This window comes from Triticum urartu, unplaced genomic scaffold (assembly GCF_003073215.2).
Source record: "Triticum urartu cultivar G1812 unplaced genomic scaffold, Tu2.1 TuUngrouped_contig_6590, whole genome shotgun sequence".
In the NCBI taxonomy this organism is placed as follows: domain Eukaryota; kingdom Viridiplantae; phylum Streptophyta; class Magnoliopsida; order Poales; family Poaceae; genus Triticum; species Triticum urartu.
Window position 1 is genome coordinate 3,019 of NW_024117362.1, and position 11,854 is coordinate 14,872.

General features: G+C 41.4%; 2 protein-coding genes across 8 annotated transcripts; one reads left to right on the top strand and one right to left on the bottom strand.

Annotated features, from left to right (window-relative positions):
- Positions 1-224: 224 nt before the first annotated feature.
- On the top strand, positions 225-5,865 carry LOC125530831 (serine carboxypeptidase 1-like). Of its 6 annotated transcripts, XR_007293001.1 has the most exons (14): positions 226-561; positions 679-755; positions 932-1,054; positions 1,143-1,245; positions 1,328-1,365; positions 1,460-1,561; positions 1,667-1,747; positions 1,840-2,079; positions 2,173-2,238; positions 2,352-2,473; positions 3,576-4,219; positions 4,924-5,037; positions 5,423-5,472; positions 5,629-5,735. XR_007293001.1 is itself a non-coding variant. In XM_048695243.1 (13 exons), the coding sequence occupies exons 1-12, from the start codon at positions 306-308 to the stop codon at positions 5,505-5,507; spliced, it is 1,407 nt and encodes a 468-aa protein (XP_048551200.1). In that variant the 5' UTR covers positions 225-305; the 3' UTR covers positions 5,508-5,554; positions 5,629-5,865. The 6 variants fall into 6 exon arrangements, 4 of the variants coding, with proteins under 4 accessions (XP_048551200.1, XP_048551199.1, XP_048551201.1 ...); XM_048695243.1 differs by lacking the exon at positions 3,576-4,219 and having other exon boundaries at positions 225-561; positions 5,423-5,554; positions 5,629-5,865; XR_007293000.1 differs by lacking the exon at positions 5,423-5,472 and having other exon boundaries at positions 5,629-5,865.
- A 584-nt stretch (positions 5,866-6,449) lies between these two features.
- On the bottom strand, positions 6,450-8,148 carry LOC125530832 (50S ribosomal protein L27-like). 2 transcript variants are annotated; one of them, XM_048695246.1, is made up of 4 exons: positions 7,966-8,148; positions 7,454-7,560; positions 7,222-7,343; positions 6,450-6,975 (listed from the first exon to the last, which is right to left on the bottom strand). In XM_048695246.1, exons 2-4 carry the CDS (start codon positions 7,530-7,532, stop codon positions 6,739-6,741), a joined length of 438 nt encoding a protein of 145 aa, XP_048551203.1. In that variant the 5' UTR covers positions 7,533-7,560; positions 7,966-8,148; the 3' UTR covers positions 6,450-6,738. The 2 variants fall into 2 exon arrangements, with proteins under 2 accessions (XP_048551203.1, XP_048551204.1); XM_048695247.1 differs by having other exon boundaries at positions 7,454-7,551; positions 7,966-8,134.
- Positions 8,149-11,854: the final 3,706 nt, after the last annotated feature.

An 11,854-nucleotide genomic window follows, 5' to 3' on the forward strand; every position in this document is an offset into this window, starting at 1 on the left:
TTCTGCGACAAATAAATCGGGACGAAAGGAATAGCGTATAATCTTCCCAAATTCTTTTAGAAACCTAGTTTGTTATGTGTTTACGCATTGTCTTGTCAGCCTCGGTAATATTTTGAAGGGCTCTACTCTATGTTCACACCGTGGATGCTCCCACCAGCATAGCACGGTCACGTAATCGGACACATGCCGCTTCATCACTGGTGCTCGGCCTCACCCACTAAAACTGCACTGCTCTATATGATACTGGGTGCCTATGATACTAACGTCTTACCGAATCCCTGCTATCGCGGGCCTCAAATCCGTCAATGGCGTCCACGCCCTCCCTCCTCACCCTCCTCCTCGCTCTTGTGCTGCCCCTCATCCCTCTCGCCGTCGCAGCTCCGGAGAAGCACCTCGTGACCCACCTCCCGGGCTTCGACGGCGCCCTCCCGTCCAAACACTACGCCGGGTACATAAGCGTGGAGGTGCTGTCGGAGCGGGCCCGGGCCGCCGACCCCGTCGTGCTCTGGCTCAACGGCGGCCCCGGCTGCTCCAGCTTCGACGGATTCGTCTACGAGAACGGTCTGGATTGATCTTAATTATTCTTACCTCTCGTCCGGACCGGCAGTTTCTTTTGTTGTCATCTTGTGATTTTGGCTGGGATGAGACGACCCGACTGGTGCCCTGTTCTTTGCTCAGGTCCCTTCAACTTTGAGCGCGGAAGCACTCCCGGAGGGCTGCCCAAGCTGCACCTCAATCCCTATAGTTGGTCAAAGGTAATCCGCATACCTGATTCTGAACACAGTTTAGGAGCACAGGCCTACCCCGCAGCAGCCTGCCCAGAATTTAGGAGTACTAATCTTGTTCAGCTCTACTAAATTGTCATGGAACGAGCAGTATTTTTTCCATGCCAAGTGATTGGATAAATGTGTCATTAAACTGGAGTAACTAGGTTTCAAGCATGATGTACCTGGACTCCCCTGCCGGTGTTGGGATGTCATACTCATTGAACAAATCGGATTACACAACAGGTGACCTGAAAACCGCAGCCGATGGGCATACCTTCCTTTTGAAGGTAATAATCTCTGCTTCAGTTCATCAGCTGCGATAACTTACACTACATAATTCAAGAAACTGGATGCTGATTTTACTCGTTGTTGCAGTGGTTCGAGTTATACCCAGAGTTTCAGTCGAACCCATTCTACATTTCCGGAGAGTCATATGCAGGGATATACATTCCTACACTAGCTGATGAAGTTGTCAAAGGTGGATTTTGTTGCTCACAGTGGGTAGATTATTCATAGTTGAGATCAGAGGTTTCTTACATCTCATCTCTACGTCATTACAGGGGCACAGAAGGCTCTGAAGCCAAGAATCAATTTGAAGGTCATTCCCACTAACATTTTATTCGTTGCAGTTCAGTTGCGCATGCGAAGTTGTGTGTGTGAGCTTACAGTCTGAGGTTAATGTTTGCATCCAGGGCTATCTAATTGGTAATGGAGTAACCGACTTAGACTACGATTTAAACTCTTTTGTGCCGTTTGCACATGGGATGGGTCTCATATCAACCGACCTGTTTGAGGTATTTTGCTTCGTCTTGTTTCTGCATAATTGCCGGTGCCATAAGTAGTTTCATCCGTGGACAGATAGCAAGCTAACAATGACTTGACTGTTTGCCCTGTTTCAGGATGTCAGTGCTGCTTGCCATGGCACATTCTGGGGAAAAGTAAATGATGTGTGCCAAGAAAAGATAGATAGAGTCCGTTGGGTAATGTCCATGTACCGGAGCCTGTAAACCGACAAGCAAATGCGCAACCTTCCAAATTTTTGTAAGGCCTCGATTTGTGTTGTCATCTGCAGGAACTGAAAGATCTGAATAAGTACAACATTCTTGCACCATGCTACCACCACCCTGAAGTCCAAGAGACAGCGTTCGTGAACAGCAGCTTGCCATCAAGCTTCAGAAAGCTAGGTGAAACAGAGAGGCCTTTCCCTGTGAGGAAGAGGATGGCGGGGCTTTCATGGCCTCTCGGTCTTCCCGTGAGCAGCGGACATGTCACGTTGTGGCCAGAGCTTGGCGGTAGATCTCTACCATGCACGGTATACAATTTATTGTTTTCATTTTCCATACAATTACATCATTTCATAAGTATGGTTGGTCCTCTAATTTATAACAGTTATATGTCCTCACAGAGTGATGAACTTGCTACTATATGGCTGGATGATGAAGATGTAAGAGCTGCCATTCACGCCAAACCGGTATGATGGTTGGTTGGTTGATGCGAGACAAATTAGTGTGAATTTAATCCATTGGCACAAATTAACTAACTCTTGTTTGTCGGGAACAAACTCGATCGAAATTGGCACATCAGAAAAGCTTAATTGGATCATGGGAGTTGAATACTGCAAGAATAGACTACACTCATGATACAGGCAGCATGGTGGAGTATCACAAAAAATTCACAGCCATGGGATATCGCGTACTTATTTACAGGTACGGGGCACACCTGCAACTTGATCATTTGACAATGTTAACACTGAGTAACTTATTTCCTGCAAAAGAAGACACCGATTAATATATGGAATCAAATTAGGGTGAAGGTTCAGTAGAGAACGGGTTGAACTACTAGGGAGTAATACTAGTACATTTAATTGTCCAAGCAAAACTGACAGTTTTTTTAGTAAAGCAAAACTAACAGATTGGTTGTGCATAACACATTTTCTGCTTAGGGTTATTGCTTAATAGTAGAACTGTTGAACCTGTATGGGCCCAAGCCCATCATATGTATCACTTAGGGCCCAAGCCCATGAGGATAAGCTGACCTAGAAGGGGCATCCAGTCCTCCCGTTCCAAAGAGTGAGCCGCCACACACACTCACACCCACGCTGCAGGGACTCCTCTCTCCCTGATTCTACAAGAACAGAAGAGAAAAAATAAATCATATTTGAATAGGATAGCGAAGCACAAGTCTCAGATTGTACCAAATTACTTTGACTCAATGTAAAGAATGTGAATATAACCTTCAGGAGGAAACAAACCCTTTCAAACTTTAGTCCTACTATTTATTGTGGGTAAATTGGTTCAGAAATAATCCTAGACTCCTGGTACCTGGAATAGAACTTAGTTTTTATCAATAACGATACTTGTAATAATAACCTTTAATTCATATGCCTACATTGATGTACATGTGTTGTGCTTAAGGCATAAAGTTATCCATTTGGAATGCTTAAAACGAACGGTGGAAACACAATCATCAGAGAAAATCAATGCTTCAGCTACAAAGAACGAGATATTAAAAAGTATGGTATATTCTGTTGTGGATTTTTGACACTATGGATCACAAATTGGTCAACTTTTACAACACACAAGTGTGTAAAATTTTTTTTGCGAATAACTCACAAGTGTGTAACTTTGTCACTTGTTAGTGTTCAAACTTTTCGCAATACACACTTGTGTAATAAATTTGAAATGTGCAGCCTCCACTTTTCTGCAACACTGGTTATGTACCCGTGCTCACCTTTGCATTTTTACGATATGTAATCACTTTATTGAAAAAGAAAGATGTTTAACAACTTTTGGGTGTGTAATTGTACAGTGGAGATCATGATCTATGTATCCCTTTCACTGGAACGGAGGCATGGGTCAGATCATTAGGCTACCGAGTTGTCGATTCGTGTCATGGAGAAGCAAGAAACAGACAGTTGTGTCTAGATCAACAGCAGAAGCTGAGTACAGAGCATTATCTCAAGGGTTGTGTGAGATGCAGCATTATCTCAAGGGTTGTGTGAGATGCTCTGGGTGAAGTACCTACTGAGCGAGTTGAAACTTCTGAGGAAGGGCCCCTTGAAGGTGTGGTGTGACAATCAGTCAGCTATAGCCATTGCTAATAACCCAGTTCAACATGATAGGACAAAGCATGTGGAAATTGATCGCTTCTTCATTAAGGAGAAACTTGATGCTGGGATCATCAGCCTTGGTCATGTCAGTTCTGGGCAGCAGTTTGCAGATTGCTTGACAAAGGGACTAGGAACAAAGGACTGTAACTTGGCATGTGACAAGATGGGAATGATAGATATCTACCACCCATCTTGAGGGGGAGTGTTGAACCGGTATGGGCCCAAGCCCATCATATGTATCACTTAGGGCCCAAGCCCATGAGGATAAGCTGACCTAGAAGGGGCATCCAGTCCTCCCGTTCCAAAGAGTGAGCCGCCACACACACTCACACTCACGCTGCAGGTACTCCTCTCTCCCTGATTCTACAAGAACAGAAGAGAAAAAATAAATCATATTTGAATAGGATAGCGAAGCACAAGTCTCAGATTGTACCAAATTACTTTGACTCAATGTAAAGAATGTGAATATAACCTTCAGGAGGAAACAAACCCTTTCAAACTTTAGTCCTACTATTTATTGTGGGTAAATTGGTTCAGAAATAATCCTAGACTCCTGGTACCTGGAATAGAACTTAGTTTTTATCAATAACGATACTTGTAATAATAACCTTTAATTCATATGCCTACATTGATGTACATGTGTTGTGCTTAAGGCATAAAGTTATCCATTTGGAATGCTTAAAACGAACGGTGGAAACACAATCATCAGAGAAAATCAATGCTTCAGCTACAAAGAACGAGATATTAAAAAGTATGGTATATTCTGTTGTGGATTTTTGACACTATGGATCACAAATTGGTCAACTTTTACAACACACAAGTGTGTAAAATTTTTTTTGCGAATAACTCACAAGTGTGTAACTTTGTCACTTGTTAGTGTTCAAACTTTTCGCAATACACACTTGTGTAATAAATTTGAAATGTGCAGCCTCCACTTTTCTGCAACACTGGTTATGTACCCGTGCTCACCTTTGCATTTTTACGATATGTAATCACTTTATTGAAAAAGAAAGATGTTTAACAACTTTTGGGTGTGTAATTGTACAGTGGAGATCATGATCTATGTATCCCTTTCACTGGAACGGAGGCATGGGTCAGATCATTAGGCTACCGAGTTGTCGATTCATGGCGACCATGGCACTTTGGGGGGCAAGTTGCTGGGTATGATGTTCTACCATTTTTCTATACAACTGTACATCTTTCTCCTTGATTATCACCATTCACATATGTTTCTGGTTTAGTTATATATCTGCCATCTGATGCGCCAATTGATAGATGACAAGAACTCTCTCTAACATAACTAGCAGTCATTGAGAACTGAACACCTGCGAGAATTCAAAAGCAATCTAGATTAAGAAAAGCAGCTACATCCATGTTTTTATCACTATTTTTTTTAAACGGGGCAAATGTTTTGCCTCATCCCACTAATTAAGAAGTAGAGTTGGCTGGTCGTTGAGTTGTTTTGGACTTCATGTTAGGATTAACGAAACATAAAAAAAACATGTATCTGAAATGATTTAAGTCATTTTGTCTTATGCGAGTGCAGATATACACAAGGCTATGATCACAATCTCACCTTCCTCACCATAAAGGCATGTAAGCAAGCTTTAAAGTCCAGCAGGAGAATCTAGCATATTAGATTGTCGTCTTCCATCTTCAGTGACTTGCCCGATGCCATGTCTGAACCAAACTTAAATTCGACAAGAGTTCATCATATGGCTGAGGGTTTTTGACTAGTTAACGATGTTTCAGGGGTCTGGCCACACTGTTCCTGAGTACAAGCCCAAAGAATCGCTGGCATTCTACACCCACTGGCTGCTTGGAGAAAAGATCTAAATTGATCTAAATGAAACAATCAAATTTTGTAGATATGTATCTTATTATTTTTCCTAGCTGTTTTTATTGTAGATTTTGATAAAGACTGTAACTGAACCTGTTTTCAGTGTGAAACCCAATAAACAATCCAAGGCTCTGATAAATTTCCGCCTACATTCTCTTGCTGAGCGTTAGAAACGAACTGTCTTAACACAACCGTATTTCTACACCCACAAACACCAGAAAAGCAGATGAAATAAACATAAAATTGGACATTAACGTTACACCAGCGACATGAGAACTCATGAACCAATCAACTTGAACTTGTCCAATGACAGAAGCCTGAAGATTCATCCAACACACCATGTAGTTCACAGAAAGTTTTGGCTGCCTAGTAGGAGTAAGGTACTCCATAAAGAAGTATCATGATGATCTAGAGAAATACTACTACCTCCGTTCTGAATTAAAAGATGTTTTGGATATTTCAGTATGGACTACATACGGACCAAAATAAGTGAACAAACACACTAGAACACATCTACATACATCTAATTCAGAGAAAAAACATGCTATAATTTGGAACGGAGGGAGTAGCAAACAAGGCTTCTGCCACAACAAACCATACCATTCCTCCCAAAAGGACACATTCAGCATCCAGTCAGCAGCGGACAGCACCTGCTATGGCTATCAGGCACCACGTGGCGAGCTGTTCATATGGTTTGCCGGCAACAGCAACTACAGTGAATCACAAGTCCGTATATATGAAAATGAGAATAGACCAAACGGCAGGTTACACTGTTGATTTCAGAGAAAAGCAGCAGCATACGAACAAAAAATTACACAAGTGAACCTTCACTGTCTCGTGCAGAATGTATACTTAAAATGACATCAGAAATACACTGAAGTTACTTATTGCGATCATCCTAACCCAGAAACGTTTTCGCTGGAACAAGTTCACTTACGAAGTATCCATGTCGGAGCAAAACAGCAGAGCCATCCCCAGAAACTATCAGCAACTTGTTACTGCAACCCACGCACACATCAACACTACAGCAGATCCATGTCAGCTGCAGTAGCTGAACCATCGGCGTAAACAGGGTGGAGAGTGTGCCCAGCTACAGGTTCGACATGAATCCATTTCCTGCCAGTCAGCTTATTCCGTTCGAACCGCACATGGCCTTCCTTCAGAGAGAAGAGAGTGTGATCCTTCCCCATGCCAACATAGTTCCCAGGATGGAAGCGGGTTCCTCTTTGTCGTACGATGATGTTTCCTGGTTCCACTTTCTGTTAAAATAAAACAAGTGTAAACATTGGAGAGCAGTATGAGATAATTTTCCTTTTTTTTGGCTATAATAATGAGATAGCACAGCGACTACCAATGTTACAATGTATGGTATGATTAAAGCTGATGCCAACATATCAAAAGTATTAGCTATTTTCATGTCATTTAGGAAATTATTCAGCTAATCTGGTTCAAGGACATGAACAAGAAGAAACATCAAAACCATGATGAGCACTTGAAGATGGTACCTCTCCACCAAATTTCTTAACACCCAGATACTTGGGGTTAGAGTCGCGGCCATTTTTCGTTGACCCAGCAGTCTTTTTTGTGGCCCAACGCCTAAAGACCAAGCTCATTCCTCCAGATGTCTCTGGAATTAAGTACATACAAGATTAGGATCAGGCCACTTGTTCAGAAAAGGAAGAAGATATAAATTCTAAACTTCGATGTCACAGACTGCCTAAAGCCTAAGCTCATTACCTGTTGAGCTAGTGTAGACCGGAACATTTGAGATCAATTCTTTGATGTTTACTCTCCTGAAAACTGATGAGAGGGCCATCTTGCTTGCCACAGTTTACCTGTAGTCACTATAAGGATTCTCTCAAATATAGACATTAATACAGTACCGTGGACAAAAAACAAATTATACTCATGCGTTGTGCCTTTTTCTGCATTCCATGGTGATTAGTTTTTACATTACGTTGCTCTAATTTTACTAAGCTGGAGAGACAACCTATAAATGTCCAAAAGGCCTCCACTAACCTAGGTTCTGCTATGTTTTTTTTTGAGGATAGGTTCTGCTATGTTAATAGTTTTGGTGAGGGGGATTAACCGAACAGAAATGGTATTTTGGACATTTGAGATACTGTGATGAGATCAAAATACAGTACGGGGGCGGGGGCACAGCACGGGAGGCAGCAATAGCAGCGGCAGACGGCAGCAAGCAACTGAGGAGGGGGGAAAGACCGAGGAGAGCTGGCCGGGGAAGGTACCTTGCTTGCGGACGGGGAGGAGCTGAGGCGACGGGCGATGGAGGTGGAGGCGGCCCCCGGCGGCGGCGGCGCGCTCGTGCACAGATGCGTCGAAGGAATGGATCGCAGCCTTTGATGGGGCGAGACGAGGACGAGACGAGAGCTCCTGTTAGTTTCGTGGCGCACACTGCCGCGCCCTGTTGGGCCGGCCCATGAAGGCCGAGCGCAGCAACCTTTAAACCAAAAAACCGCAAAAAGGTGCGTGTCCTTCAGGATTCGAACTCGGGTGGTTGCATCATTGGCCGACCTTCAATAACCACCACAGAATCTAGTCATTGGTCAGTGCTGATAGTGCCAATGGTATAAGAACAAGCGAGGCCGCGTCTATTATACAGCTTGGAGTCCTGAATTATTTTTAAAACATCCTGGATTTGAAAATGTCCATCATTTCTGAAGAAAAGTTCACAAACTTTTAGAAAGTTCATCGATTTTGCAAACAGTCAATGGAAAATGTTCAATGCTTTTGAAAAAAAGTTCATCGATTTTGAAAATATTTCATCGAGTTTAAAAATAGTTCATCAATTTTGAAAATAGTTCATTGATTTTAAAAAATTCATCGATTTGAAAAAATATCATCAAATTTGAAGAAAAGTTCATTGAATTTAAAATTTTCTTATCAAAATGGAAAAAAGTTCATCAAATTTGAAAAAAGTTCATCAAATTTTAGAAAGTTCATCAAATTTGAAAATTTTCATCCATGTTGGAAAACTGTTCATCAATTTTGGAAACAAATCACTAATTTTGAAAAAGTTCATCGAACCAGGGAGAAGAAAAAAAGGAAAAAAGGAAAAAAAGTGAAAAAAGGACAAACGAAAAAAGGGAAAAGAAAAAAAAAAGGAAAGTTGAAAGTCGAAAGAATAAAAGAACGCGAAGAGGTAGATAATCACTTGAAGTCTGGTGGCGTGGTGGTTGACTGGTAGTACTCGTAACCTGGACGTCGCTGGTTCGTTTCACCGCAGCCTCGCTTTTTTTTGCGTTTTGATTGAAATATATAGATAAGGAAAAGATAGATGGGCCGGCCTAGCGAGGACGAGGGGTATGCGCCCGTTTGGAAAAATGCCTAACGGGCGCTAAAGGCGCCGAATACGGTTTGCAGGACCTCCTATATGCCGCTTATTGCGGCAAGAAGTCGCCGTTTCGCACAGGATGCGGTTCACGTGGGCCGGCCCATTCGCTGTCCTTTGCTGAATGAAAGAGATGCCAAAAAAAGTGCCAGTTGACAGGTAGTACTCGTAACCTGGACGTCGCTGGTTTGTTTCACCGCAGCCTCGCTTTTTTTGCGTTTTGATTGAAATATATAAATAAGGAAAAGATAGATGGGCCGGCCTAGCGAGGACGAGGGGTATGCGCCCGTTTGGGAAAATGCCTAACGGGCGCTAAAGGCGCCGAATACGGTTTGCGGGACCTCCTATATGCCGCTTATTACGGCAAGAAGTCGCCGTTTCGCACAGGATGCGGTTCACGTGGGCCGGCCCATTCGCTGTCCTTTGCTGAATGAAAGAGATGCCAAAAAAAGTGCCAGTTGACAGGTAGTACTCGTAATCTGGACGTCGTTGGTTCGTTTCACCGCAGCCTCGCCTTTTTTGCGTTTTGATTGAAATATATAGATAAGGAAAAGATAGATGGGCCGGCCTAGCGAGGACGAGGGGTATGCGCCCGTTTGGAAAAATGCCTAACGGGCGCTAAAGGCGCCGAATACGGTTTGCAGGACCTCCTATATGCCGCTTATTGCGGCAAGAAGTCGCCGTTTCGCACAGGATGCGGTTCACGTGGGCCGGCCCATTCGCTGTCCTTTGCTGAATCAGAAGCATCAAAAAATAAAACAAATTCACAAAATTCCATAAAAACTTGTGGGCGAGGGATAGAACACAACTCCTCCCGCCATGAAAGCGCGTCCGTAGCCACTGTATAACTGAGATTTAGCGTGTAAAATGGCAGCCCGGTATATATGAACTACAATACGTGGCAGATTATTTATTTTTACAAAAATGCCAAACAAGATTTTTTTTAAAATAAAATACTTTTTGAAAGGAAAACATTATTTGGGAAACTCAAAAAAGTTAAAAAATGGAACAAAAAATTAAATACGAGAACATTTTTTGAAATAATCAACTAGTTATTGTAAACACAAAACATTTATAGAAAAAAAATTAAGAAATTCAAAAAATGAATACATTTGAAAATTTAAAACTACTTTTACAAAATTCTAGCATTATTTTCATTTGCGAACTAATTTTGAAAAACATGAACCTTCAATATGTGAACAAAATTTGGGAAAAAGATTTTTTTTAAAAAAAATTCGCAAACACTATTGAATTTTGAACAAAAAATAAACATGAGAAGATTTTTTTTCATATGTGAACAAATTTTGAAACCATTTGTTTTTCAAATTGTGAACAAATTTTCGAACTTCCTGAACAGCTTTGAATTTGTGAACAACATTTGGAACATTTTTTTGAAATTCACATACGTTTTTGCATTTGCAAACAAAATTTAAACATGTGAACAGTTTTTGTATTTGTGAACAAATGTTGGAAATGGGAACTTTTTTTTAAAAAAATATTTGTTGTTTTGCGAATAAAACATTAAAAGGTGAACAGTTTCTGAAACGATGCGAACAATTTTTTAAAGCACGAATTTTTTTTTAATGTTGAGAACAAATTTTGAAATGGAGAACAAATTTGGAAGCTCGAACAGTTTTTGAAAGCACGAACATTTTTTGAATGTTGAGAACAAATTTAGAAATGGAGAACAAATTTGAAAGCGCGAACAATTTTTGAATGTTGAGAACAAATTTTGAAATGGAGAACAAATTTGGAAGCGCGAATTTGAAATGGAGAACAATTTCGTAATGGGAAGATGTTTTGAAACTCTCAAACATAATTTGAAACGTGAACTAAAAGAAAATAAAAAGAGAAGAAAAAGGAATTGAAAGATGAAATAAAGAAACAGAAAAGGGAAGAAAGAAAAAGCAAAAACAGGAAAAACAACAAAGAAAAAGCAAACAGAAAAAACCAGTGAAAACCCGGTTCAAGAACCTTCTAGAAGGTTCCCAAAACCGTTCAGGAACCCTCCAGAAGGTTCCCAAAACCGGAAGTTGTAGCGCCAGCGCTATCTCCTAACTGGGCCGGCCCATCTTGATCGCTAGTCGCTCGCCTCTCTGTGCGAAGCCTCGACAACTCGACGCAGCGAGCGTCCGTTAGGAAATTCCATGGTTTGCCGGTATGCGCTCGTTCCTAAAGCTGCTGGGCAATCCTAAGTGGGCCGGCCATGGCGCAGCCCATTTAGTCATAGTTTTTCTTAATTTTTGGAATCATTTTTTTGTCTAACATGCTTTTACAAAAAGTATGTTTATAATTATTCGTAAGCGTAATATGTTGGAAGATTTCAAGACAAATGTTGGAATATTTTATGTCAAGCAATCTTAGGTCATGTTTGATAGCAAAGTATTTTCTTATTGTTGTGAGAATACTACAGTTTTTTAGATACCAATAGTTTTATTTACTACTAAAATTATGTTATTAAAACTAGAGTATTTACAAAACTATGGTAATTTCTCCATATAGAAAAGAACCTTGGACCTTTTTTTAATAGATCAAGCTTATCGCGCCACAATTTTTTGGATATTGCAGAAGAATGATCTCCCACAGCCACAAGGAAGACATACCAGCATCGTTGAAGCTCCTACTTTCTTTTTGTCGGGACTATCAAAGACAAGCAATGGATGGTCGTGCTCGTGCGTCGACGTCGGGGCCTCCGGGCGTCATGTGGCCGTATCGGCATTGCAAGGCAACAAAACACACACGAAATGAAAGAAAACCATGGGTGCCGCTCGGAAGAAGCAGCGTAG